At 45.3% G+C, this 27,862-nt stretch overlaps 1 protein-coding gene across 1 annotated transcript in view; it reads right to left on the bottom strand.

Moving 5' to 3' along the window:
• LOC121846533 (glypican-5-like) overlaps positions 1-27,862 on the bottom strand; it is a 78,932-nt gene that overhangs the window by 12,904 nt on the left and 38,166 nt on the right. Inside the window, exons 7-8 of the mRNA XM_042322147.1 lie at positions 21,363-21,483; positions 3,328-3,463 (exon numbers count right to left, since the gene is read on the bottom strand). Coding sequence (XP_042178081.1) covers positions 3,328-3,463; positions 21,363-21,483 — 257 coding nt within the window. The remainder of the gene's footprint in view (positions 1-3,327; positions 3,464-21,362; positions 21,484-27,862) is intronic.

Here is a 27,862-nt window from a genome sequence, read left to right as displayed (position 1 = left end):
AACTGTTCCATCTCTAGATGAAAAACAAAAAAAGTATATGTTCCTACAACTCCCCCATAGTGAGGTCTTGTTCCTCACAGTGTCACTGAGGTAAGCCATGTAAAGTGAAAGACGTTTTCTGAAACAAGGCTAGTGAAGACATTGGGTCGGATATTGTAGGTTATGAGAGTTGTGACTGTTTAAGAATGGTTGACTATTTGCTTCCGTTTGTGTTCTCTTTGTTGTGTTGTCCTTGAACGAGACCCTGGAGACCACAGACCACCTTGTATCCATAGCAACAGAGATTGTCCCAGGAAAATCCCAGATCATTCCTCTCCCGGAGCAGTGCATTTTGGGAATTCTGGAGGGGAGGATATGTTCCATTTCTCTGGGATGGTCAAAATCATAGAAGGTGGATAAATTAATACGTCCTACTCAGCCTGTTTACCATTGAAAAAAAATAGTAGTTCCGGTCTGCTTAACAGAGGCACCAAAGCATTAACAGCTGGGTCTGGTCTGTTTAGTTCATTGACTGTATATGAACCAAAAAAAATTAGGGAGTGAGAAGTTTCAATTCCTCTTCCGTCTCTGGTGCTAATTACATTACCATTATTGACATTGCAAAAGGGCGGACCTGTCTCAGCAAAGGAGCTCTTGTTTATTTGAGATGAGAAAATCAATTTAGAATCCTAAAAGATTCCAGAAGAAAAAGAGAAAGATTTGATCCCAGCCTCGGAGTGAAAACCTCATCCAAACAGACCAGGGGCTGGCTATCCATCTTGACTCCAATCATTTTCTAAGTAAAGAAAACATTCCTTTGATATTGAGAAACACATTATTAAAGCAGAGTGCAATCCAACAGCAGAGTGGAACCACATTGTCATCAAACAACAGCCAAACACCACTGCAGATTCACCACGACCAAGCAATAACTCATCATAGCACAACTATCATGACATCATGGGAGGACCAGGCCAATCTGACCAGGGTATCATTGTAGGATTAGGAGAAAACTTAATAGCTCAGAAAACAAAGACAGATACACTAGTGAGAGGAGAGAGAGAGAAATAAAGAGAAAGATCTGTGATTCAATATTATCTAACATCCTGACACAGTAGAGTGTAGCTTTTCTGAATATCTCTCTTTGGGGATCATAGAAAGTAACTCCGTGACATAGGCATAGCTCATAGCTTTACTGTGGAATAATCAACATATCCCCTTTTCCATTCTGTTACTGAGTTATGATGTAGCTTCACGTATACATACATACATAGAATCATACATACAATCATACATACAATCATACATACAGTACATACCTGTATGGTATCTACCTGGGGTAGAATTAGCTCAAAACAGGATGGATGCAAACCTCAGTCGAAACCTCTCCTCTCAGTCTACCCTTTGTATCCCCCACACCACCATATTGGACTACTATTCTAGTCATACCTGTACATCTACTGTACTACCCTGTTCTCTTAGTCTCTACTCTAGCTGACCTGTATAGCCTCCCATCCTCAGCCACCCCCAGTGTTATCTCACAGTGCCTCTCCCTGTTCAGCTTCCATGTGATCCCACCGCACAATCTGCTCCCTCAGCAGACGGAGAGATGGAGAGAGAGAGAGAGAGAGAGAGAGGAGAGGCAAATGGGTAAATCCTCCTCAGCTCTCTCAGGATGCCCCTTCTGGCTCCATTTCGTGTGTGTATATGTGTGTGTGTGAAATGAGAGCACAGAGAGGATGGCCTGCATTAAGCTTCTGTATGTGAACTTTAGGAGTGCTGACAGTATGGGGAAGAATGGACCCATTCTATCAATGCAAGTCCCAGTCCCAGTCTCACACGAGTACAGAAATACACACACCTTTACATGCTCACACACACATTCAGAGTGTGACAACAATTTATGAGAATCTGTCAACAGCCCGTACCAGCTGTATCCAAATCTAACCTTTGGCTTTGACGGAGTGCAGAAGAGTAAAGTAGTGAAACAAGGCTCTTGCTTTCCAACAGTCACACTTCACTGAGCTACAACTCATTATGAAATTCAGCTTCTAGGGACTTCGCTATGGGAAATGAGCGGGATCAGTGCTCGCTGTGTGTTGTACGAGTTACATTAAGCCACAAACCATACTCATGAATACTCACGAATACTCATTTAATTGTCATCGTCACAGCTAATCTCATTTAAAGGTGCAACCTTTACCCTGCTTGTTCACTGCTTTCCCCATTGAAGGGATTTGTAACCACTTGCAAAGATAACCATGTCCACTCATCATTACTCCCACTAGGTGTGTAGCATGCTGCAAACTCCCTTGTCCTTCAAATGACTTTGAACAGATTTTGTCTTCACCAGAAGGTAAGTCACTATAATAGAAGATTATATATACTTCATATAGAAATATTCTAGCTTCTCTCTCACATCTTCCCTTCGCTGTCGCTCTTCTTGCACTTTAAATGCGCCCTGGTTGAGCTGTGTTGTGGAGGACTTGAGAAAAAGCTTTTACCGTCCTCTTCTGAAGAGCTCAGGCAGACTGCTGGAGCACAGCAATTACTAGCAGACAGACAAGTGTCATTTACCTGCTCCACAGATCTTAGAGCCACTGACTGAACCAGGGATCAGTGCTTATCTCTCCTCTCTCACCTCTCGCTCTCCCCTTGTTCTCTCGCACACTCTTTCTAATGATCTGAATAGAAGAGACTGGATGAACGAACAATCTGCAATCAGCTTCAAACCTTTTCACCTTTTGACACCTCTATTTTGGTGAAGTTGCTTTCACAAAGCCAGCTCTTACAAAGAGAAAGTGAGTGTGTTTATGAGTCTGTGTACACAATAATTCATCCTTTGTATTGCAGTAGTGCTGGTAAACAGCCATGAGCCAGTTCTACCACAAAGAATAGAATAACAATTCAACTTGAAGTAATTGAAAAAGAAAATGCTGTCCACAAATCAAATCAATCAGTATCCTACACTGAGGATAAACCCACACAAGACACTGGTACTTGTTTTATTGATGTGTTATTTCACTGACAGCTGTTGTCAGCCTGTTCTGCTGACCATTTGCATATAGCAGAAGATAACATCATAAGGGGAAAGTATAGATATGGATTAGTCAGAGAGGAAAAGGCAGCTAACGCAACCGCAACATACTGTATTGTAGTAGACTTGAGACACAGACTGGTTTCAATATTAGTCTCTGACATCTGACACAAGCAGCAGTCTCATCTACAGGGAGTCTAGTTGGCTGAGGTAGGAGAGAGTATGGGGAGGGAGAGGAGGATCAATAGGCAGATGAGGAAAAGGAGGGGTGAGGGAATAAAAATGAATCAAAGAGGGGGGTACTGACTCACCAGTAAAGACTTCCTCTCCAGATTCCTGACATCCGTCCTCATCGTCACACTCTCCGCTGGCCTCTCCTCTCGTCCCACTGCCCGTCTCCACCCACGCCCCCCATTCTGTCGCCCAGCCCATCTGACCCTGCATCTCCTGTAACACACACACAAACATAAATCAGAGGTCAATTGGGGTAATCCTGTCTGAAAATAAGCCACATCAAATTCTGTACTGTTCCACTGTTCAAAACAAAACATGATTTAAATGGACAGACGAATGCTAGAGCACACAATACATACTGATCTGCTTACAAATCAAATGTTATTTGTCACATGTGCCGAATACAACAGGTGTAGACCTTACAATGACAGTTAATATGGACATAACCCATGTGCATATACATCAGTAATACAACTGCCCCTCCCCCCAAAAATGATGTGAAATCAAAAACGGCAATTATAAAATTTCAGCAAACTGGTAGACAGAGCTATGAGTTCAGCTTAGATGTTCTTCCCTTTCCAGCATTATTACATCTGACTGCAGGCAATGTTGATGAGCCAGTCTTCTGCAACAGAACATTGTGCTTGTCTGCATAAAGTGATCTTGCGAACAATGCATTTGACACAAATTAATAAAGTATGAAAAATACACTTGTCCTCTGAATGGCAAGATTCGCTTTTGCAGGCAGCAAAGATCAACGTTACGAAAACAAAATGAGGGGTTTCGTGTTGAACAAAATGTGATGATATCCAACTAGAGCCTAGTATGCACTGTTCCAAATGTTGGTTCATCTGACAGGTGGGTAACATTCTACTTGACACCCAGTGTCATAACATGTCATGACACGGTCATAACCCTGTCATAACCGATATATTTACACCTGTTGTGACATATTGCATTTTTTCATGGCTGGTTATGACACCTAGATTAGTGTCAAAGCCCACATGTATTAAAATGAGTTTTCCCTGTCAAGAACTCTCCTTTCATTTAAAAGTTTGTTTCTTAAATCCTTTACAGTCATTTTTTATATCATATTTTAAATAACTTGGAGAACACACACTTTATGACACTGCTAAGAAGCATTCTGACCATTCTGTGTCACTTTACTTGGACTAAGGAAATATACTTTGACACTGTCAAGAAGCATGATGACCATCATAATCATATCAGTCAGATTGGCCTATCACAGCAATGTTTTGGGTTAGGGTGTGTCAAGTGTCAGTTGTGCAGAGGTGAGGACAGAGTCAGGCGCAGGACACAGAACTGAGTAAAATAACGTACTTTACTCTGAAAAATAATCAGCCAATAAATCCACGCAGGGATAACAAACCCTAACACACAAGACTAACACAAAACCAGGAACAATCACACACAAAACATCATGAGAACCAGAGGGTTAACTTCTCTAGGGTAGGGGGCAGAATTTTGGATGAAAAGCGCACCCAAATTAAACTTCCTGCTACTCAGGCCCAGAAGATAGGATATGAATATATATTTGGTAGATTTGGATAGAAAACACTAAGGTTTCCAAAACTGTTAAAATAGTGTCTGTGAGTATAACAGAACTGATTTGGCAGGCCAAAACCTGAGAAAAATCCATCCAGGAAGTAGGATTTTTTTTGTGTAGTTTTCTATTCAATGCTATGACAGTATCCATTGACTTAGGACTCAAATTGCAGTTCCTACACTTTCCACTAGATGTCAACCGTCTTTAGAAATTGTTTCAGGCTTGTATTCTGAAGAAATGAGGGAGTAAGAGCAGTCTGAATGAGTGGACCCTGCAGTGTCACAGAGCTTTTTCATGTGCGCGTCCAAGAGAGTGCCTTTCTTGTTTACCTTTAATATTGACAACGTTATTGTCCAGTTGAAATATTATCGATTATTTAGGCTAAAAACAAGGATTTAATATAAACATCGTTTGACATGTTTCTATGAACTTTACAGATACAATTAGGATTTTTTGTCTGACTGTTGTGACTGCGTTTGAGCCTGTGGATTACTGAAGAAAACTGAGGTTTTTGGATATAAAGAGAGTCTTTATCGAACAAAACAAACATTTATTGAGTAAATGAATGTCTTCTGAGTGAAACCAAAGGTAAGTGATTCATTTTCTCTCTATTTCTGACTTGTGTAACTCTTCTACTTGGCTGGTTACTGTTTGTAATGATGTCTGCTGGGCAATGTTCTCAAATAATTGTAAGGTATGCTTTCGCCATAAAGCATTTTTAAAATCTGACACCGGGGTTGGATTCACAAGAAGTTAATCTTTAAACCTATGTAAAATACTTATGTTTTTCATATGCGCTCGGGAGCGAGAGCCGAATTCACGGCCTGCAATGAAAACATGCGGTCTCTCCTTCACTGCAGCCAAGGTGAGTAAGACATTTAAACGTGTTAACCCTCGCAAGGCTGCAGGCCCAGACGGCATCCCCAGCCGCGCCCTCAGAGCATGCGCAGACCAGCTGGCCGGTGTGTTTACGGACATATTCAATCAATCCCTATACCAGTCTGCTGTTCCCAAATGCTTCAAGAGGGCCACCATTGTTCCTGTTCCCAAGAAAGCTAAGGTAACTGAGCTAAACGACTACCGCCCGTAGCACTCACATCCGTCATCATGAAGTGCTTTGAGAGACTAGTCAAGGACCATATCACCTCCACCCTACCTGACACCCTAGACCCACTCCAATTTGCTTACCGCACAAATAGGTCCACAGACGATGCAATCTCAACCACACTGCACACTGCCCTAACCCATCTGGACAAGAGGAATACCTATGTGAGAATGCTGTTCATCGACTACAGCTCGGCATTCAACACCATAGTACCCTCCAAGCTCGTCATCAAGCTCGAGACCCTGGGTCTCGACCCCGCCCTGTGCAACTGGGTACTGGACTTCCTGACGGGCCGCCCCCAGGTGGTGAGGGTAGGCAACAACATCTCCTCCCCGCTGATCCTCAACACTGGGGCCCCACAAGGGTGCGTTCTGAGCGCTCTCCTGTACTCCCTGTTCACCCACGACTGCGTGGCCACGCACGCCTCCAACTCAATCATCAAGTTTGCGGACGACACAACAGTGGTAGGCTTGATTACCAACAACGACGAGACGGCCTACAGGGAGGAGGTGAGGGCCCTCGGAGTGTGGTGTCAGGAAAATAACCTCACACTCAACGTAAACAAAACTAAGGAGATGATTGTGGACTTCAGGAAACAGCAGAGGGAACACCCCCCTATCCACATCGATGGAACAGTAGTGGAGAGGGTAGCAAGTTTTAAGTTCCTCGGCATACACATCACAGACAAACTGAATTGGTCCACCCACACAGACAGCATCGTGAAGAAGGCGCAGCAGCGCCTCTTCAACCTCAGGAGGCTGAAGAAATTCGGCTTGTCACCAAAAGCACTCACAAACTTCTACAGATGCACAATCGAGAGCATCCTGGCGGGCTGTATCACCACCTGGTACGGCAACTGCTCCGCCCTCAACCGTAAGGCTCTCCAGAGGGTAGTGAGGTCTGCACAACGCATCACCGGGGGCAAACTACCTGCCCTCCAGGACACCTACACCACCCGATGTTACAGGAAGGCCATAAAGATCATCAAGGACATCAACCACCCGAGCCACTGCCTGTTCACCCCGCTATCATCCAGAAGGCGAGGTCAGTACAGGTGCATCAAAGCTGGGACCGAGAGACTGAAAAACAGCTTCTATCTCAAGGCCATCAGACTGTTAAACAGCCACCACTAACATTGAGTGGCTGCTGCCAACACACTGACAATGACACTGACTCAACTCCAGCCACTTTAATAATGGGAATTGATGGGAAATGATGTAAATATATAAACAATGCTACCTTATATAATGTTACTTACCCTACATTATTCATCTCATATGCATACGTATATACTGTACTCTATATCATCGACTGTATCCTTATGTAATACATGTATCACTAGCCACTTTAACTATGCCACTTTGTTTACATACTCATCTCATATGTATATACTGTACTCGATATCAGCTACTGTATCTTGCCTATGCTGCTCTGTACCATCACTCATTCATATATCCTTATGTACATATTCTTTATCCCCTTACACTGTGTATAAGACAGTAGTTTTGGAATTGTTAGTTAGATTACTTGTTGGTTATTACTGCATTGTCGGAACTAGAAGCACAAGCATTTCGCTACACTCGCATTAACATCTGCTAACCATGTGTATGTGACAAATAAAATTTGATTTGATTTGATTTGAATCCCACTAGGTCCAGGTGACAGAGGGGTGGACAGTGGTGTAGGTTGTGGTGTTGGTGGTGGTGTTGGTTGGAGTGAAGTTGATGGGGTTGTGGGAAAAAACCCTCTTTCCCATCGCTCCACGGTGAGCAGCACGCGATCCATGGCTGTGCCAAGATGTTGGAGCATCATGGCTGTGCCAAGATGTTGGAGCATCGCGTCCATCGTGCTGCTGGACGTGTTCCTCCACTGGTACCGGAGGACTAGGTGCACCTGCTGACTCCATTAACCTCTAGGTACTCCCCATCCCGCATGAGGGAGCGTAATCATCGACTGACACTAATTAGCATAACGCAATGGACATAAATATTCCTAGAAAATATTCCTATTCATGAAAATCACAAGTGAAATATATTGAGACACAGCTTAGCCTTTTGTTAATCACCCTGTCATCTCAGATTTTCAAAATATGCTTTACAGCCAAAGCTAGACAAGCATTTGTGTAAGTTTATCGATAGCCTAGCATAGCATTTTGTCCAGCTAGCAGCAGGTAACTTGGTCACGGAAATCAGAAAAGCAATCAAATCAAATCGTTTACCTTTGATGAGCTTCGGATGCTTTCACTCACGAGACTCCCAGTTAGATAGCCAATGTTCCTTTTTTCAAATAATATTATTTTTGTAGGCGAAATAGCTCCGTTTTTTCTTCACATTTGGCTGAGAAATCGCCCGGAAATTGCAGTCATGAAAACGCCAAAAAATATTCCAAATTAGCTCCATAATATCGACAGAAACATGGCAAACATTGTTTATAATCAATGCAGTCAATCCTCAAGGTGTTTTCCAAATATCTATTCAATAATATATCCACCGGGACAATTGGTTTTTCAGTAGGACCGATTGGAATAATGGCTACCTCTGTATTTTACGCGAGAATCACTCTGGGAGCCATCAGGTGAGCCGCTTACGGGTAATTCTTCAACATAAATGCGTAAAACTACGTCACAATGCTGTAGACACCTTGGGGAATACGGAGAAAAAGTAATCTGGTTGATAGCCCATTCACTGCTCAATAGGGACACATTGGAACGCAGCGCTTTCAAAACATGAGGCACTTCCGTATTGGATCTTTCTCAGGCTTCGCCTGCAATATCAGGTCTGTTATACTCACAGACAATATTTTTACAGTTTTGGAAACTTTAGAGTGTTTTCTATCCTAAGCTGTCAATTATATACATATTCTAGCATCTTATCCTGACAAAATATCCCGTTTATCCCGTTTCCAAAAATGAAAATACTGCCCCCTAGTCACAAAATATCCATTAAAAAGGTGCGTGATTCTGTCAAGTGTCAGTTGTGCAGAGGTGAGGATGCAGTCAGGCGCAGGACACAGAGCTGAGTAAAATAACGTACTTTACTCTGAAAAATAATCAGCCAATAAATCCACGCAGGGATAACAAACCCTAACACACAAGACTAACACAAAACCAGGAACAATCACACACAAAACATCATGAGAACCAGAGGGTTAAATAGGGTAATAATAATAACGTAATGGGAACCAGGTGTGTACAATCAAGACATAACAGATGGAGAAAGAAACGTGGATCGGTGGCAGCTAGAAAGCCGGTGACGACGACCGCCGCCGAACACCGCCCAAACAAGGAGAGGCAGCAACTTCGGCGAAAGTCGTGACAGGGTGAAAACACAATGATTATTGGATCTTTCATACCAACATGCAAGAATGTATTGGTTGAAGAAGCATCAATAGTGCTATACTGAACAAAAATATAAAATGCAACATGTAAAGTTTTGGTCCCATGTTTCATCTCATAAATGTTCCATATACACAAAAAGCTTATTTCTCTCAAATTTTGGGCACAAATTTGTTTACATCCCTGTTAGTGAGCATTTCTCCTTTGCCAAGATAATCCATCCGCCTGACAGGTGTGGCATAGCAAGAAACAGCATGATCATTACACAGGCTCACCTTGTGCTGGGGACAATAAAAGGCCACTTTAAAATGTGCTTGGTTGTCACCCAACACAACGCACAGATGTCTCATGTTTTGAGCGAGCGTGCAATTGGCATGCTGACTGCAGGAATGTTCACCAGAACTGTTGCCAGGGAATGTAATGTGTATGCCTCTACCATAAGCTGCCTTATGGTAGATAAATAGTTTTAGAGAATTTAGCAGTACGTCCAACCAGCCTCACATGTAACCAAGCCAGCCCAGGACCTCCACAACAGGCTTCTTCACCTGCAGGATCATCTGAGGGGGGTGGGGGTACTGAGGAGTATTTCTGTCTTTGGGTAAAAACTCATTCTAAATTGTTGAGCCTGGCTCCCCAGTGGGTGCACCCCTATCATGTCATGTGAAATCCATAGATTAGGACTTAATTTATTTTAAATGACTGATTGCCTTTTATGAACTGTAACTCAGGAAAATCTTTGAAAATGTTGCATGTTGCATTTATATTTTTGTTCACTATATATCCTATAGTAAAAAGGGCTCACTATTGATGTGGCTGCCCTTGGGGCTGTTACTATAGCAGAAGAGCAGATGATTTTGCTGCCTGCCCTTTTGGGCTGTTACTATAGCAGAAGAGCAGATGATTTTGCTGCCTTTGGGGCTGTTACTATAGCAGAAGAGCAGATGATTTTGCTGCCCTTGGGGCTGTTACTATAGCAGAAGAGCAGATGATTTTGCTGCCTTTGGGGCTGTTACTATAGCAGAAGAGCAGATGATTTTGCTGCCTTTGGGGCTGTTACTATAGCAGAAGAGCAGATGAGTTTGCTGCCCTTGGGGCTGTTACTATAGCAGAAGAGCAGATGATTTTGCTGCCTGCCCTTTTGGGCTGTTACTATAGCAGAAGAGCAGATGATTTTGCTGCCTGCCCTTTTGGGCTGTTACTATAGCAGAAGAGCAGATGATTTTGCTGCCTTTGGGGCTGTTACTATAGCAGAAGAGCAGATGATTTTGCTGCCCTTGGGGCTGTTACTATAGCAGAAGAGCAGATGATTTTGCTGCCTGCCCTTTTGGGCTGTTACTATAGCAGAAGAGCAGATGATTTTGCTGCCTGCCCTTTGGGCTGTTACTATAGCAGAAGAGCAGATGATTTTGCTGCCTTTGGTGCTGTTACTATAGCAGAAGAGCAGATGATTTTGCTGCCCTTGGGGCTGTTACTATAGCAGAAGAGCAGATGATTTTGCTGCCTGCCCTTTTGGGCTGTTACTATAGCAGAAGAGCAGATGATTTTGCTGCCTTTGGGCTGTTACTATAGCAGAAGAGCAGATGATTTTGCTGCCTTTGGGGCTGTTACTATAGCAGAAGAGCAGATGATTTTGCTGCCTTTGGGGCTGTTACTATAGCAGAAGAGCAGATGAGTTTGCTGCCCTTGGGGCTGTTACTATAGCAGAAGAGCAGATGATTTTGCTGCCTGCCCTTTTGGGCTGTTACTATAGCAGAAGAGCAGATGATTTTGCTGCCTGCCCTTTTGGGCTGTTACTATAGCAGAAGAGCAGATGATTTTGCTGCCTTTGGGGCTGTTACTATAGCAGAAGAGCAGATGATTTTGCTGCCCTTGGGGCTGTTACTATAGCAGAAGAGCAGATGATTTTGCTGCCTGCCCTTTTGGGCTGTTACTATAGCAGAAGAGCAGATGATTTTGCTGCCTGCCCTTTTGGGCTGTTACTATAGCAGAAGAGCAGATGATTTTGCTGCCTTTGGGGCTGTTACTATAGCAGAAGAGCAGATGATTTTGCTGCCTGCCCTTTTGGGCTGTTACTATAGCAGAAGAGCAGATGATTTTGCTGCCTGCCCTTTTGGGCTGTTACTATAGCAGAAGAGCAGATGATATTGCTGCCTGCCCTTTTGGGCTGATACTATAGCAGAAGAGCAGATGATTTTGTTGCCCTTGGGGAGACGACACAACACTTTTTTGCACTGGCCAAATGTCACCAACAGACTAGGGACTCCAATCTGATATGCTTTAAAAGTAAAAACGAATGCTGTTGGTTCAATAGAAATAATAGTTTGGAATCACATACTGTACAGTAGGCTGATTTCATAAGAGTGCTTTGCATTTCCCATTTCCCATGGTCTACAGTCCACTAACTCAGGGTTTCCCAAACTCGGTCCTGGGGCCCCTCCTGGGTGCACTTTTCTTGCTTTCTAGCACTACACAGCTGATTAAAATAATCAAAGCTTGATGATGCGGTGTAGTTATTTGGTAAAAATGGTGCACCCAGGGGTGGCCCCAGGACAGGGTTTGGGAAACCCTGTACTAACTCAAGGTCCAATCTTACTGATTGATGATTACATCACACGTGTAAGTGATTAGGGGCCTATTCATGTATCTCAAAGTATTCAAGTAGATGTAAGTATTTGTCCTTCATTGTGTACCGAATTAAACCCTGGTCCCCCGCCCCCAGAGTTCCACTACATTGAGAACCTGTGAGGTGTTATAAGCACATTAACCTTGCGTAACATAATTACATTTCCACAAATGAAAAGTCTAATTTAATAGCCTTATTCATGAGTTCACGGAGAAAAGCAATTGGCTGTTGTCACGCCCTGGTCTTAGTATTTTGTGTTTATATATATATTTGGTCAGGCCAGGGTGTGACATGGGTTTATTTTGTGTTGTGTTTTTGTATTGGGGGTTTTAGTAGGTATTGGGATTGTGGCTGAGTAGGGGCGTCTAGCATGGTCTATGGCTGCCTGAGGCGGTTCTCAATCAGAGTCAGGTGATTCTCGTTGTCTCTGATTGGGAACCATATTTAGGTAGCCTGGGTTTCACTGTGTGTTTTGGTGGGTGATTGTTCCTGTCTCAGTGTGTTTGTATTCACCAGATAGGCTGTATAGGTTTTCACATTCCGTTACTTGTTTTTGTATTTGTCGTGTTTATTCATTCATTAAACATGTATCGAACTAACCACGCTGCATTTTGGTCCGACTCTCCTTCGACGGAAGAAAGCCGTAACAGAATCACCCACCACAAGAGGACCAAGCAGCGTGGTGACAGGCAGCGACAGCAACAGCAGCGAAAAGAGGAATGGACATGGGAAGACGTTTTGGATGGCAAAGGTTGTTACACTTGGGAGGAGATACTGGCTGGAAGAGATCGCCTCCCATGGGAACAGGTGGAGGCACTTAGGAGAGCAGAGGCAGCCGGAGATAGGAGCCGACGATACGAGGGAACACAGTTGGCAAGGAAATCCGAAAGTCAGCCCCAAAAACTTCTTGGGGGGGGGCTCAGGGAGAGTGGCAGAGTCAAGGTTCAGACCTGAGCCAACTCCCCCTGTTTATCGTGAGGAGCAGCGATCAAAGGACTTCTGGACTTGGGAGGAAATATTGGACGGAAAAGGACCCTGGGCACAGCCTGGTGAATATCGACGCCCCAAAGAAGAACTGGAGGTGGCGAAAGCGGAGAGGCGCTGGTATGAAGAGGCAGCACGGCGACGCGGATGGAAGCCCGAGAGTCAGCCCCAAAAATGTATTGGGGGGGGCTCACAGGGAGAATGGCTACGCCAGGTAGGAGACCTGCGCAAACTTCCTGTGCTTACCGGGGGGCTAAAAAGACCGGGCAGGCACCGTGTTATGCTGTGGAGCGCACGGTGTCTCCAGTGCGGGTGCATAGCCCGGTGCGGTAGATACCAGCTCTTCATATTGGCCGGGCTAGAGTGGGCATCGAGCCAGGTAAGGTTGGGCAGGCTCGGTGCTCAAGAGCTCCAGTGCGCCTGCACGGTCCGGTCTATCCAGTGCCACCTCCACACACCAGTCCTCCGGTGGCAGCTCCCCGCACCAGGCTTCCTGTGCATGTCCTCTACCCAGTGCCAGTACCACGCACCAGGCTTTCAGTGCGCCTCGCCTGTTCAGCGCAGCCAGAGCTTTCCTCCTCTCCTGCGCTGCCGGAGTCTCCCGCCTGTTCAGCGCAGCCAGAGCCTTCCACCTCTACAGCGCTGCTGGAGTCTCCTGCCTGTTCAGCGCAGCCAGAGCTTTCCTCCTCTACAGCGCTGCTGGAGTCTCCTGCCTGTTCAGCGCAGCCAGAGCTTTCCTCCTCTACAGCGCTGCTGGAGTCTCCCGCCTGTTCAGCGCAGCCAGAGCCTTCCTCCTCTACAGCGCTGCTGGAGTCTCCCGCCTGTTTAGCGCAGCCAGAGCCTTCCTCCAAATCAAATCAAATTTTATGTCACATACACATGGTTAGCAGATGTTAATGCGAGTGTAGCGAAATGCTTGTGCTTCTAGTTCCGACAATGCAGTAATAACAAACAAGTAATCTAACTAACAATTCCAAAACTACTGTCTTATACACAGTGTAAGGGGATAAAGAATATGTACATAAGGATATATGAATGAGTGATGGTACAGAGCAGCATAGGCAAGATACAGTAGATGGTATCAAGTACAGTATATACATATGAGATGAGTATGTAAACAAAGTGGCATAGTTAAAGTGGCTAGTGATACATGTATTACATAAGGATACAGTCGATGATATAGAGTACAGTATATACGTATGCATATGAGATGAATAATGTAGGGTAAGTAACATTATATAAGGTAGCATTGTTTAAAGTGGCTAGTGATATATTTACATCATTTCCCATCAATTCCCATTATTAAAGTGGCTGGAGTTGAGTCAGTGTCAGTGTGTTGGCAGCAGCCACTCAATGTTAGTGGTGGCTGTTTAACAGTCTGATGGCCTTGAGATAGAAGCTGTTTTTCAGTCTCTCGGTCCCAGCTTTGATGCACCTGTACTGACCTCGCCTTCTGGATGATAGCGGGGTGAACAGGCAGTGGCTCGGGTGGTTGATGTCCTTGATGATCTTTATGGCCTTCCTGTAACATCGGGTGGTGTAGGTGTCCTGGAGGGCAGGTAGTTTGCCCCCGGTGATGCGTTGTGCAGACCTCACTACCCTCTGGAGAGCCTTACGGTTGAGGGCGGAGCAGTTGCCGTACCAGGCGGTGATACAGCCCGCCAGGATGCTCTCGATTGTGCATCTGTAGAAGTTTGTGAGTGCTTTTGGTGACAAGCCGAATTTCTTCAGCCTCCTGAGGTTGAAGAGGCGCTGCTGCGCCTTCTTCACGATGCTGTCTGTGTGAGTGGACCAATTCAGTTTGTCTGTGATGTGTATGCCGAGGAACTTAAAACTTGCTACCCTCTCCACTACTGTTCCATCGATGTGGATAGGGGGTGTTCCCTCTGCTGTTTCCTGAAGTCCACAATCATCTCCTTAGTTTTGTTGACGTTGAGTGTGAGGTTATTTTCCTGACACCACACTCCGAGGGCCCTCACCTCCTCCCTGTAGGCCGTCTTGTCGTTGTTGGTAATCAAGCCTACCACTGTTGTGTCGTCCGCAAACTTGATGATTGAGTTGGAGGCGTGCGTGGCCACGCAGTCGTGGGTGAACAGGGAGTACAGGAGAGGGCTCAGAACGCACCTCCTCTCCTCCTCTCCTGCGCTGCCGGAGTCTCCCGCATGTTCAGCGCTGCCAGAGCCTTCCTCCTCTACAGCGCTGCTGGAGTCTCCTGCCTGTTCAGCGCAGACAGAGGTGCCAGTCTGCATGGAGCAGCCAGAGCTGCCAGTCTGCATGGAGCAGCCAGAGCCGCTAGTCTGCATGGAGCAGCCAGAGCCGCTAGTCTGCATGGAGCAGCCAGAGCTGCCAGTCTGCATGGAGCAGCCAGAGCTGCCAGTCTGCATGGAGCAGCCAGAGCTGCCAGTCTGCATGGAGCAGCCAGAGCTGCCAGTCTGCATGGAGCAGCCAGAGCTGTCAGTCTGCATGGAGCAGCCAGATCCGCCAGTCAGCCAGGATCCACCAGTCAGCCAGGATCTTCCAGATCCGCCAGTCAGCCAGGATCCGCCAGTCAGCCATGATCTTCCAGATCCGCCAGTCAGCCAGGATCTGCCAGAACCACCAGCTAGCCAGGATCCGCCAGTCAGCCAGGATATGCCAGAACCACCAGCTAGCCAGGATCTGCCAGAGCCTACTACCTGCCTGAGTTTCCTCTCAGTACTGGGCTTCCTCTCAGTACTGGGCTTCCTCTCGGTACTAGGCATCCTCTCAGTGCTGAGCTTCCCCTCAGTGCTGAGCTTCCCCTCAGTCCCGAGCTTCCCCTCAGTCCCGAGCTTCCCCTCAGTCCCGAGCTTCCCCTCAGTCCCGAGCTTCCCCTCAGTCCCGAGCTTCCCCTCAGTCCCGAGCTTCTACCTCAGTCCCAAGCTGCCCCTCAGTCCAGTGGGGTCCTTGGTGAGGGTTATTAGGCCTAGGTCGGGGGCGAGGGTCGCCAATCAAAGGACACGTTACAGGGGGACTAAGACTTGGTTGGAGTGGGGTCCACGTCCCGAGCCGGAGCCGCCACCGTGGACAAACGCCCACCCGGACCCTCCCCTATGGGTTTTAGTGTGCGGCCGGGAGTCCGCACCTTGGGGGGGGGTTCTGTCACGCCCTGGTCTTAGTATTTTGTGTTTATATATTTATTTGGTCAGGCCAGGGTGTGACATGGGTTTATTTTGTGTTGTGTTTTTGTATTGGGGTTTTAGTAGGTATTGGGATTGTGGCTGAGTAGGGGTGTCTAGCATAGTCTATGGCTGCCTGAGGCGGTTCTCAATCAGAGTCAGGTGATTCTCGTTGTCTCTGATTGGGAACCATATTTAGGTAGCCTGGGTTTCACTGTGTGTTTTGTGGGTGATTGTTCCTGTCTTAGTGTTTTGTATTTCACCAGATAGGCTGTATAGGTTTTCACGTTCCGTTTGTTGTTTTGTATTTCGTGTTTATTCGTTCAGTAAACATGTATCTAACTTACCACGCTGCATTTTGGTCCGACTCTCTTTCGACGGAAGAAAGCCATTACAGCTGTAGTTAACGTTGTATGGAGAGTTAACGTTGTAGTTAACGTTGTATGGAGAGTTAACGTTGTAGTTAACGTTGTATGGAGAGTTAACGTTGTAGTTAACGTTGTATGGAGAGAGCTAGTTTGCGGATCATAAGGGCAAGAAGTGAAGAGTTGAAAAAATAAAATAAAAATAAAAAATAATAATAAATTAAAATGTCCCCGGCTGTGACGTTGGCCTAATCAACTCCTATTATCAATGGCATTAAACCAATTAAATGTTGAGAGGAACCATGGCAACGTAGCTGCGACTGATTGGCTTCTACCTATGTGGCTACATGCATTTTTTCCCACTGACTGACATGTTCCAGGTGATTGTCTTTTTTGAACAGTACATTTAATTGCACTGCTCTGTTAGAAATCACACAGAAAATCTCAAATGCGAGCATATTGTACTTTCTTATAGAGTCCTTGAAAGGGTCTGGGAAACACAAAAGACTTGGATTAAAAGCAAAATGGGAAAAAAAAACACTGGATCTCTTCAGGCAGTCTGAACATCTATTCAACGAGCCACACAGTAACCCAGAGACAATGAAAAATATATACCAGCATGGCAACAGCTCAGATACCCCTTTTCAAATAGTAACCCACATCAGATACTTGATTTGTTCTATACTATTGTCCCACCACCTCCCACTGACTGACACACACTTGTATCATTGCAATGATATAGGCCTTCAAATTCCTTATCCAATCACACCTAGCTTTACCTATTTATTCTTCACTTTTCAATTACATGTATATTTCTCTTTGTCCCTTAATTTGTGCTCTCTTCTCCAAGTCTACCTCTCTCCAGATCCTCCTCTTCTGGTTGTATTCTAATGTTTAATTTTTTTGTTTATTATTTTACCCCGTTTTCTCCCCAATTGGTAATTACAGTCTTGTCCCATCGCTGCAACTCCCGTACGGACTCGGGAGAGGCGAAGGTCGAGAGCCGTGCGTCCTCCGAAACACGACCCAGCCAAGCCGCACTGCTTCTTGACACATTGCCCGCTTAACCCGGTAGCCAGCCACACCAATGTGTCGGAGGAAACACTGTACACCTGGCGACCGTGTCAGCGTGCATGTGCCCAGCACACCACAGGAGTCACTAGAGCACGATGGGACAAGGACATCCCTGTCGGCCAGACCCTCCCCTAACCCGGACGACGCTGGGCCAATTGTGCGCCGCCCCATGGGTCTCCTGGTCGCGGCCGGCTGTGACAGAGCCTGGACTCGAACCAGGATCTCTAGGGGCACAGCGAACACTGTGATGCAGTGCCTAGAGCACTGTGCCACTTGGGGGGCCCACATTGTATTCTAATGTTTCATGTTTAATTGCATGGCAGCATCCCAATCCCACTCTCCTCTCCCTTAATTGCCCTCGTTGTGTATGTGTGGTCTGTGTGTGTGTGTCTATCCTCGTAGGTACCGGAAACCCCTGAAAGTGTGTGTGTGTGTTTGTGTGAGAGTGCCTGCATGTGTGATCATTCACATCTGTGTATGTGTGTCAGGAGAACATTAAGCCTTTACAGTGCCATGAATTGACTTCCTGTGTCTGTGATTGCTTCTTAATGAGCTTTTTTGCAGGATTGATGCTATTCATAAAGAACAGTGTTAGCTCATTGAAACCTCTGTTAGTCTTTTCATGACAGAAAAAGCTCTTTTTACAACCATCCTAGAGGGACTCAACAAACCTAGCGGTGGGGGATTTTCTTATACCTTAATGTACTTGTGAGAGTGTGTGGTGGCCGGTTCTCCTATGGTGCTAGTCAAGGCTCATGGGTATTGAAGTAACATTTAAAACAGGCAAAACATGACATATTGTCATGCACAGAAATACATCCCCAATCAATCTTAACATTACTAAAATCTGATTTATAAATTATTTATTATGAGAAAACCTACAGGGCACTGGCAAAATGCACACTACTCAATCGTAGAATATAAATCTTGTGCATAAATTATCATAGAAAAAAATTGAATTGAGCCTCAACCTCATTTAGCTGAGGATGCTTTTCCATGATGCTAATTTCACATGATTAAATGACCGAACAACTGGGATAAACAGTCAAGAACAGATTACAGCTACATCATTTTTTTCCTGCTCTGTTTTGCTCTGTTTTCTCTCTCTCTCTCTCTCTCTCTCTCTCTCTCTCTCTCTCTCTCTCTCTCTCTCTCTCTCTCTCTCTCTCTCTCTCTCTCTCTCTCTCTCTCTCTCTCTCTCTCTCTCTCTCTCTCTCTCTCTCTCTCTCTCTCTCTCTCTCTCTCTCTCTCTCTCTCTCTCTCTCTCTCTCTCTCTCTCTCTCTCTCTCTCTCTCTCTCTCTCTCTCTCTCTCTCTCTCTCTCTCTCTCTCTCTCTCTCTCTCTCTCTCTCTCTCTCTCTCTCTCTCTCTCTCTCTCTCTCTCTCTCTCTCTCTCTCTCTCTCTCTCTCTCTCTCTCTCTACTGTGATAGACATATTGCTAGGCCAACATAATATTTTAAGACTGATGTTGCGAAAACCTATAGTGTATTTCCTGTAATAGTCAGAACGTTCTGGTTCAGACTGGGTCAAAAGGAAACCAAAGCAATGTCAGCCAGATAGGGCCTCAGCCTCAACCTCACCAGAGCAGCTATCACAGCAAATAAAGCCAGGCTTTCTGAAATCCAGTGAGGATTTTCTATTATTTCACAGTGGAGGAAATTTAAAATAAACTCAGAAAATCAAATGAAATTATTCTTTGTGGTTGAAGATTCATCCCTTTCAAATAAACATTGGTACAAAATCACACACGGGGATAAATCTAACAACCTAAATCTTATCTCTTACGTGTGAGATGTTCGTTATAGAGGTGAGCAGGGTCCCAGTCAGGGTTAGAAAAACAAGCACACTGACAATATGGCTGTGAACGTTGTGAACATTCTTTCTCCCCTTAGGTAGAGTGGCCATAAAACACATGTAATCCTGTAAATCCCTGTTCTTTCTCACATTGAGCTCTTAGCCACCCCAATGTGCTTACAGTGACTCCTCAGGTTTCTACTCCCCTCCCCACCTCTCTGATAGACTTCCCAGCCTCTGGCTGCTTTGAACCGACAGGCTGCTCTGTTCGGGCCAGGCCCACAGAAACTAACTCAGCCACGTCTGCTTTTAATGGAGTAATAAGAGACAGAAGTGAAATGGCTCCCAGAGGGCCAGATGAGCTGTGTGCCTCTCCTCTCTCTCTCCTCGATCCCCTACCAGAAACAGCTGCAACAATGGGTTGGCCACCAAGAATACCTTTTTTAGCACCCCGGCTATCGTCCCGCTAACAGCCGATATGATCACTTATTGCATTAGGCTGGGGTGATAACAGGGGAAATTCTCACTCTCACACCAAGCATGGAAGACAGTCTGATCTGATGGCTTTACAGGGCATACTCCGCTTCAAACTGGATCCAGATAACATATATAAACAATGGTCTCAACCAGAAAATTGTAATTATAAGACTGAATAAAGTTGGCTAAAAATGTAAATATGAATCTGTATAACACTGACCCATTTTAGATTAAGATAAGTTATTTTGGGCACACACACTGTTAGGACACTTCTAGCAAAGCAAGAAAACACCAGAACTCTGTGTGAAAGACCAGACAACAGCTAAAGAGAGAAAGACAAACTGACAGAGTAGACAGAGAAATATAGTAGCAGAGAGTGAGAGTGACAGAGAGAGACAGTGGGTGGAGTGTGGGGGTGAGACCACCACAGCACAACAGGACTCAGCGGGCCTAGTAGACTTTCAGCTCCACAAAGGTCAGAACAGAGCTCCTAGCAGCCCAGCCAGGCAGGGAGGGACTGTTCCCTGAGCGTCTCTGCAGTCTGCACAAAGCCTCTCAGGAGAGTCTGAGGGGAAAATTAGCTTTGGCTTCTCGTTGAGGGAACGTTCAGGTTAAACAACATTTACATGACAAAAGTCTGACTTCAATGAGTCTCCTCTGAATCTGCTGACCTGTTGAATTGCTCCACCATTCCTGAGGTTGAAGACCTCAAAAAAGACTCACTGTTAGTCTGTAATTGTGTCTACCAGGGATATATGTGGAATGAGGCAAGAGATTGAAGGACCCACCTCCAGTTCTAAGCACACACCTGGCATCTTATCTAGGCCTAAAGTGCCAGTAGCTAACAAACATTATTTGAGCTCTTAGACTTGGAGGTGTAGGGAGTGACAGAAGGCGACGGCCTGAAAACTAATTATGGAACCGGCATACTGCAACTCCTAGGCAATGTCTGTCCTCCCATTGCCGGGGGCCAGATTTCCCCAGCTGTGAAATCGCTGGCACTTCCGTGGGCACCCAGCCATTAAGAGCACTGGGTTCGCATCTATCAGAGGGACTAGGGCTGTTTGCTCAAATCCTCCAAGACACCACCAATTACCACACACACATACATCAGGGGAGGAGGGGAGGAGGCTGGGACCAGACAGGATTAGAATATAAAACATACAGTACACTGTGTGACCCATCCTTCCTGCCTCGCTGACCCCTCCTCCATGATGATTTGCATTGAGCTCCTTTATCTATGATGCATCAGTGGGTTATTGTATTCCATTCTCATAGTGAATGTCCCAGTGAATGCCTGAGCAGTAGAGGGGCTGATTTACTATCTAAGTATCTGTGATGGGTCCACCAGGACAATTTAGTCAGATTTGTCTGGCATATCCACATGTCTGTGAGCTAGCTGGCTGGCTGATCCTAGCTCTCAGGCCTCCAGAGACCGATGTCTGAATCCACTCCAATGGCATGGTTTGTACCGAACACCGAACACCAAGCAACAAAACACACAAATCTAGGCCATTTACCACAACTGGTGGGAACAGCAACTAAGTGGAAAGGATGTGTCAGAATAGTATGTGACTGACATGTTGGTGTCATCAGTGGTCATGTTTACAGTCAGATTTAAGTGAAGAAGGAACAATGGCAATGAGACATACCTGTTTGAACTGTTCTAGTTTGTCTCTAGCTGCCACTAGGATGGGGTCAATGCTGCGGACCTTAATCTCTGGGTTGTTTTTCTGGGCCTGAAGGCCGTTTCCCACAACACGGCCCACATAACTGAGGAGGGGAGAGAGAGGAGAGAGAATGGAGAGTTTAATACAAACAGTTTCTGTAGCACAATGACTTGTGAATATTGATATATTGTCTATGAAAGTAACACATGAAAGTATTTGTGTAAGGAGGGCACATGTAATGACAGAGTAAACCTTTTCAATTTCGTGTCTGAATAGCCTAGTTCCTTAGCCATTCATAACAATGGCAAATATTTATTCTCAGCACCATGGTCTGCATGTCGTGAGATCAGTTCACCTCACCTCTGAACCTGCCTACACAGACAGACATTCCCCTAGCCCAGGGCTCTCCAACCCTGGTCCTGGAGAGCTACAGTCTTGTAGGTTTTCACTCCAACCCTAATTTAGCACACCTGATTCTAATAATCAGCTGGTTGATAAAGTGAATCAGGATAGTTACAACTGGGGTTGGTAGTGCTCCAGGAACAGAGTTGGAGAGCCCTGCCCTAGCCTGATATAAGGTGATTAACTATGCCCTTTTTAACATACATTTTTCTTTCATCATAAGAATTGCGGGGCATTTGAGCTGTGTGATTCTGCCTCAGAGCCCAGCTCTTCCTTGAAGCTGGCCTGGAGTGGTGAGTTGTGCTGTCTGACCCAGCCAGGCCGCCACTGGGATCAATGGAGTTTAGACGCCCTTCCTCACTGACATAAATGATTCATTAGGAAGTCAAACAGCTGGAGCGGATTGGTGAAAATAGGAGGCATGACTGCAAATCCAGGTATTGAGCGACCTCACAGCCAGAGATGGGAGAGGAGAGGAAAGGGCAGATGGCTGTTTATCAGGAATAATGAGAGGAGAGGAGGATAGGAGGAGACCAGTATCCTCCTCATTACAGCCCAGTGTCAGGGTAAACACGTCAGATGCAGACACACCGCAGGACTCAGTAATGATGCATTTGCATTTTTGTGATTCCACTAATTACGAGGAGGAGGGCGTGAGATGAGACACAACAAAGGACACAGTGTCAACCATAGTGATCGAAGAGTCTGGGATGCATCTCTCTCTTGCTCCCTCTCTCTCTCCATCTCTCTTATCCATTTCTCTCTTTCATGTATATTTTCTGTGCCACCTCTTCATCTCTGTAGAGGGACAATGGTTGAGTTAATCAGAAGGTTTTGTGAGCAGTAGTTAGAGTAAAATACTTTATCTGCTTGTCTCAGCAATTCAGTTGATCAATAGGTGAAGTTAAAGATGAAATGTTAAATTGGTTAAGACACTGAATTAGATTGACCCTAGATGACCTATTGGAGTCCTATTGAAGGCCATCTGGGGTCAATCTCAAATCTATTGAAAAGCTTAAACATAGCTTTCAAAACCACAAGATAGAAAGACTGACAGTGAGGGAGTGACTGACTAAGGTCCGGGGCAGACTGTGAAGGTCTAATGCACCACAGAACAGATTAGAGCCTCTGTAGAGGGAGAGGTGGATGGATGGATAAGTAGGGCGAAGCAGCTCTGACAGAGCAGACCCTTGTCCCTAACTCCCTGAGCTACCCCAGGAAGTTTGGTGGAGAACACAGTCATCACCACAATCTCAAATCCCAAAATATAGAACACATAATACACACACAAAATACACTCATACACAATCATGTGGGTACACACCCACCCACGCATGCATGCACTCACACACATTGGCGAGAGAGCGAGCCTGGAGCCACACATGGGATTTCCTTACTGGAGAGAACTCTGGGGCTAGGAGGTAACAGAGATTCCTCCTGCAGCACTCCTGTAGATGTCAAAGCGCAGGTGTTTCACGGCTAACGAATTCAGCCAAGAGCATCATGGAGCTCCAGAGGCCACACCTACATGCCCTCTGCTGCAGCTGCAGCCCCCAGACTGCAACAATGATGTATAACATAAACCCTGAACCTGACATGATACAGACACATGGACATTCCAGAGAGATGATCCATTGGATTGTTGATCATCTAATGTGAGTGTTTTCCATGAGAACCACTATTGTGAGGTCAATTCACCTCAACCACTGTAGAAAACAAATCGATTGCAGGGTTAACATTACAAGTGTGTTGCCAGGAAAGTGAAGGCATATTTTTCAAAAACATGTATTTTTCAATTTTGATGTTCAGTATATAAAATACTGCTGTCACAACAGTGTTATCGGTGGATGGTCTGAAGATATGTGTATATACATCTGCTATCCCTCAGGGCATCCAGCCTAGCCTCAGAGAATGACAATGAGAGAAACACAGGCAAAGCACTCTAACATCGTAATAACATCAGCAGTTCCGCATTAACACTGTTCCTGCAACCAGTTTAATGGTGCATGTTTGTGTGAGGTAGATCAAACTGTGGGTAATCAGAAAGCACCACAGGAGTGACGTGCTGCATGTGACTGTAAATAAATGGATCCAATCTGAGCGAGCCTCCACGCAGTGTCGAGGATGAACTCTGACCCCTGGCTCACTGGGTCTATCTGCCAAGCTACTGCTGGAGAATTCATTATAGTAGGCCCATCTGCTGCTTCAATAACAAGCTAGTACAGGCAGCCACAGATAGCAGGTAGAACCAGTGGTGCGTATTCATGGAAGCCAAGGGAAGCGAGGCTTCCACAAAAATGTACAAAAAATACATATATAATAATAATTTTCTCTTTTGTCTATCCTTGTTTCATAATGTTCCTTCAATTTGCAAGAGGCTTAATGTAACTCACCGGAGAAAGCATCCAAGCGAGGGAAACAGCGCCCCTCTGTCTCTCTATGTGTAGGCCATCTATCTGATGCTGTCTGGTCAAAGAGAGTATGACATTGTTGCCGACCCTATCGTTGAATACAAGGGAAGCCAGTGAGCATTTGGCCTCCCTTGATAAAAAAAAGTATAAAATAATAGCCAATCAGCGTTGCGCTACACTGAGTGAGCTCAACTGTGAATCGTCCTGGCGCACCCAAAAAAAAGTGTCAAGGGAAGCCAGTTTGGATTTGGCTTCCCTCCAATCACATCACATCGAGAGCAATACGTCACTGACAGAAAGAACTTGAATTGTTGCATCTCGTTACGTTGTTGTCCTCCGGTGCCTAGCTAGCAAGCAAAATTGTCCCTTTCCTAAATTAGCCATGGATGGAGATAGGGATTTGGACTTGTGGTTTTACTTAATTCTCCTTACTGGCCAATGATTATAACAGCGATGCTGATTCAATAATAAATTCATACATTGTGCCCCTGGACTGAGAGGGTGGAAGTTCAATATGTAGCTAGCCAGGCCTAATCGCCCAACCTCACTAATGCTCTTGCGGCTGAAAAGCCTTCCCAGAAGCATGGAGGCTGTTATAATAGCAAAGGGGTGACCAGCTCCATATTGATTTTGGAATGAGATGTTCAACGGGCAGTTGTCCACATACTTTTATGTGCCATATAGTGTAGGTTGTAATATAGCATTTTGGGAGTCTTGGCTTCCCCAGTGATTTTACCCATGCACCGCTACTTGGTAGGACTACCACTGTTCATTTTCTTTGGGGACATAATGAATCCTATATCTAAGGCAGTATGACGACACACGCACGCACACACACACACACGCACACATAGCAGCTAAACCATGCATCATAGCCTGACCCAGAACCCAGTTAATGAGGATTTATTCCCGTCACTGCTCAACATGGCCACAATACTTAACATAAAGTTGAACCATTACACTGTATTTTTCTCTGGTCTCTATTTATCTTTAGGGGGCTGTGAATATTCATAGTCATTATGGGGGATTCATCAAATGCTCAATCAACTACAAAGACGACCACAACGGGCCTCCATTAACTAGTTTCCAAAGCCAGGGGAGGTTGATGGGAAGATGTTCTCTGTTGTGGTTGCTGTGGGTGGTTGGGTGCTGACGACGGACCCATAGGTCTATGGATGGGTGCCAACTACACTGGGAGCCCATTAGGGGCACATGTGACTTTAATCAGGCCATCTGATTGGTTCTATTCTAACACATCCTGCCAATTGTTCTCATGCACACCATAGTCATTTATAGGATCTCTGTGTGATGCACACTCACTGAATAACATTGGGAGAATCCTGAATATTATGCATGTACCTGGACATGTACTCAATAAAAAACAACCACACATGGTGAGTAAATATGATCATGATTATGATCGTGTGCTCATTATATCGACTATACTGAAGTATTGACCCACTGCACTAAAAACCAATACCATACACAGAGTACTATGACTATGCACAATGACTATGCTAAACACATATAGTATACTGCAGTGAAAATGAGAATACTGAACAAAGCTTAGAGACAGAGAGAGGCTGTTTTCTCACAGTAATTAGTGACCAAGTCAATTAGCCAGGATCTGTTTGCATCTGGGTTGTTAACCATTCAAATGAATCATCACATAAAGAGACACAGAGACAAATGTTTACCCTAAAAAGCCAATGGCTCCCCAAGACCAGCTGATGTTCCCACACATCTCTTCTCTCTTCTCTGAAAACTACACACATACATTATGGTATAGGTCCAGCTGAAATGTATAATATATATTCTATTCCTAGATTACACACTAGGCACACTGCTATCCACTCACTAGGCAAACCTGGCTTTTACTCAAGGTCCAAACAACTTGATTCGTCTGATTATGCCAACTCCTGAACTGGAGACAGAGAACAAATCAGCTCAGTCCAGATCAGAGGTATTATCAGCTGATGCCTCCCTGTATGGGATGGATATGAAAAGAGAGTGACACTGTGACCACTTGGCTATGTGTTGCATAGAGTCTTACTCCAGCCTCTCTCCTGTTGGGCAAGGCCTTAAACTCAGTGACCCTCCAGTTCATCTGAACCTCCAGGCTATGAAGTAGAACAGAGTGCTTGCTCAGTGAGTCAGCCTGGGCGACAGAGAGAGAGAGAGAGAGAGAGAAAGCTGTATGTCTGCTCAGCTGAGGAAACACATAACCTAATAGAGCCATAATGGAGGACTGGGCAGACACAGACCACAAAAAACGGAGGCTGTCATACCGTGGCAGTTCAAAACGACTCATGCCCTAAAAAACAAGACATTATTGTTCAAAGCTATGCGGAGCAAAACCGTACGGCTAAGAGGGACTGGGTGGAAATGATTAGCCTATACACCACATAGCATGTCAAATTATACCGTTGCACATTCTAGGGTGTATGTGACTCAGCACTCAGTGCTGGCCACACAGTTCTGCTCCAGCTCCACAGCCTGGAGCCTCCACTCTGGTCTGGTCTTGTAGCCCAGCTGATGTGGCCTGGCCCTGGTCTGGCACAGAGTTGTGGTCAGAAGCGGGCTGACAGATAGAGACTTAGCTCGTGCTCTTTAGGTACATTCCTCTGATGTGAAACGCATTTGAAATGCAAACCAGCAACCCCAAAACCACAGTGTGCCCAGCACTATGGAAGTCCACTGTGTGCTCGCCCAAAACACAAACAAATAGACTGTGGCCACGGTAACGGGACACATCCCAAAAGCCCCTTCACCGCCGAGGATCATGGGAGCCAAAGAGGGAGGCTTGGCTGAGTGCACTGCTGTGATGTGTGACGGTCCACACCACTCTCCCTCCCTCCCCTATGACGACTACCAGTAGTAATGTATGCCTTCTATCTTGATTTAGGACAGTCCAATTTGCAATAACATAAACAGTCACAGACAGCAACATTGGGTCCTAATTCAGAGATAATCTGAGATGCAAAATATAATATATTTGAAAGGTCTACGGACAACTGTGTCTGAGAACACACTTATATTGTTGCTTCCTAAGTGGATGTTTTATGCTTTTCCCTGAAGGCCACCAATCCACAGACCATATTACTTTTATCCTGTTTCATTATCTGCTCCAGGCTCTTAGTGATGACACACAAATACATTGCACTGAATCTCTCTCAACCCAACAGACGATAATTATCTCCCATTCAAAACTCTATTATTACAGACAGCAATCAGATTTTTTTTAAATGCCTGCCAATGTGCAATTATGAACCATGCCGCTCACAGTCCTAAATCCAGCTGGAATCCAGCAGTGTAATTAACATATTTTTCTGTCTCACTCAGGAGGATTCTTTTCCCAAACATATGAGAGAACAACAAGAGTCCATAACAGGGGTGCAGCCGGTCTGCTACATTGAGCAGTAAAACCAAGCCAAAGACAGATAGCTTAAGAGCATTTAACCTTTCAGAGGTTATTTTTTTTCTGTCAAAACATTAAACATTTTATTTTAGAGCATCGCCCTCTTGGGGTGTTTGTGACAGGGAGTTTGCGGCAACGCAGGGATGATGCAGCATGGGGAAAAAAGGAGATTGATTAACTAGCACAGCTATGAGCTCTGTGTTGTCTGTGTTGGCTCTGGCCTGTGAGGCTTTCTGTGTTGCTGTTGTTGC

This window comes from Oncorhynchus tshawytscha, linkage group LG05 (genome assembly GCF_018296145.1).
Source record: "Oncorhynchus tshawytscha isolate Ot180627B linkage group LG05, Otsh_v2.0, whole genome shotgun sequence".
In the NCBI taxonomy this organism is placed as follows: domain Eukaryota; kingdom Metazoa; phylum Chordata; class Actinopteri; order Salmoniformes; family Salmonidae; genus Oncorhynchus; species Oncorhynchus tshawytscha.
This window is presented reverse-complemented; position numbering and strand designations above follow the sequence as displayed.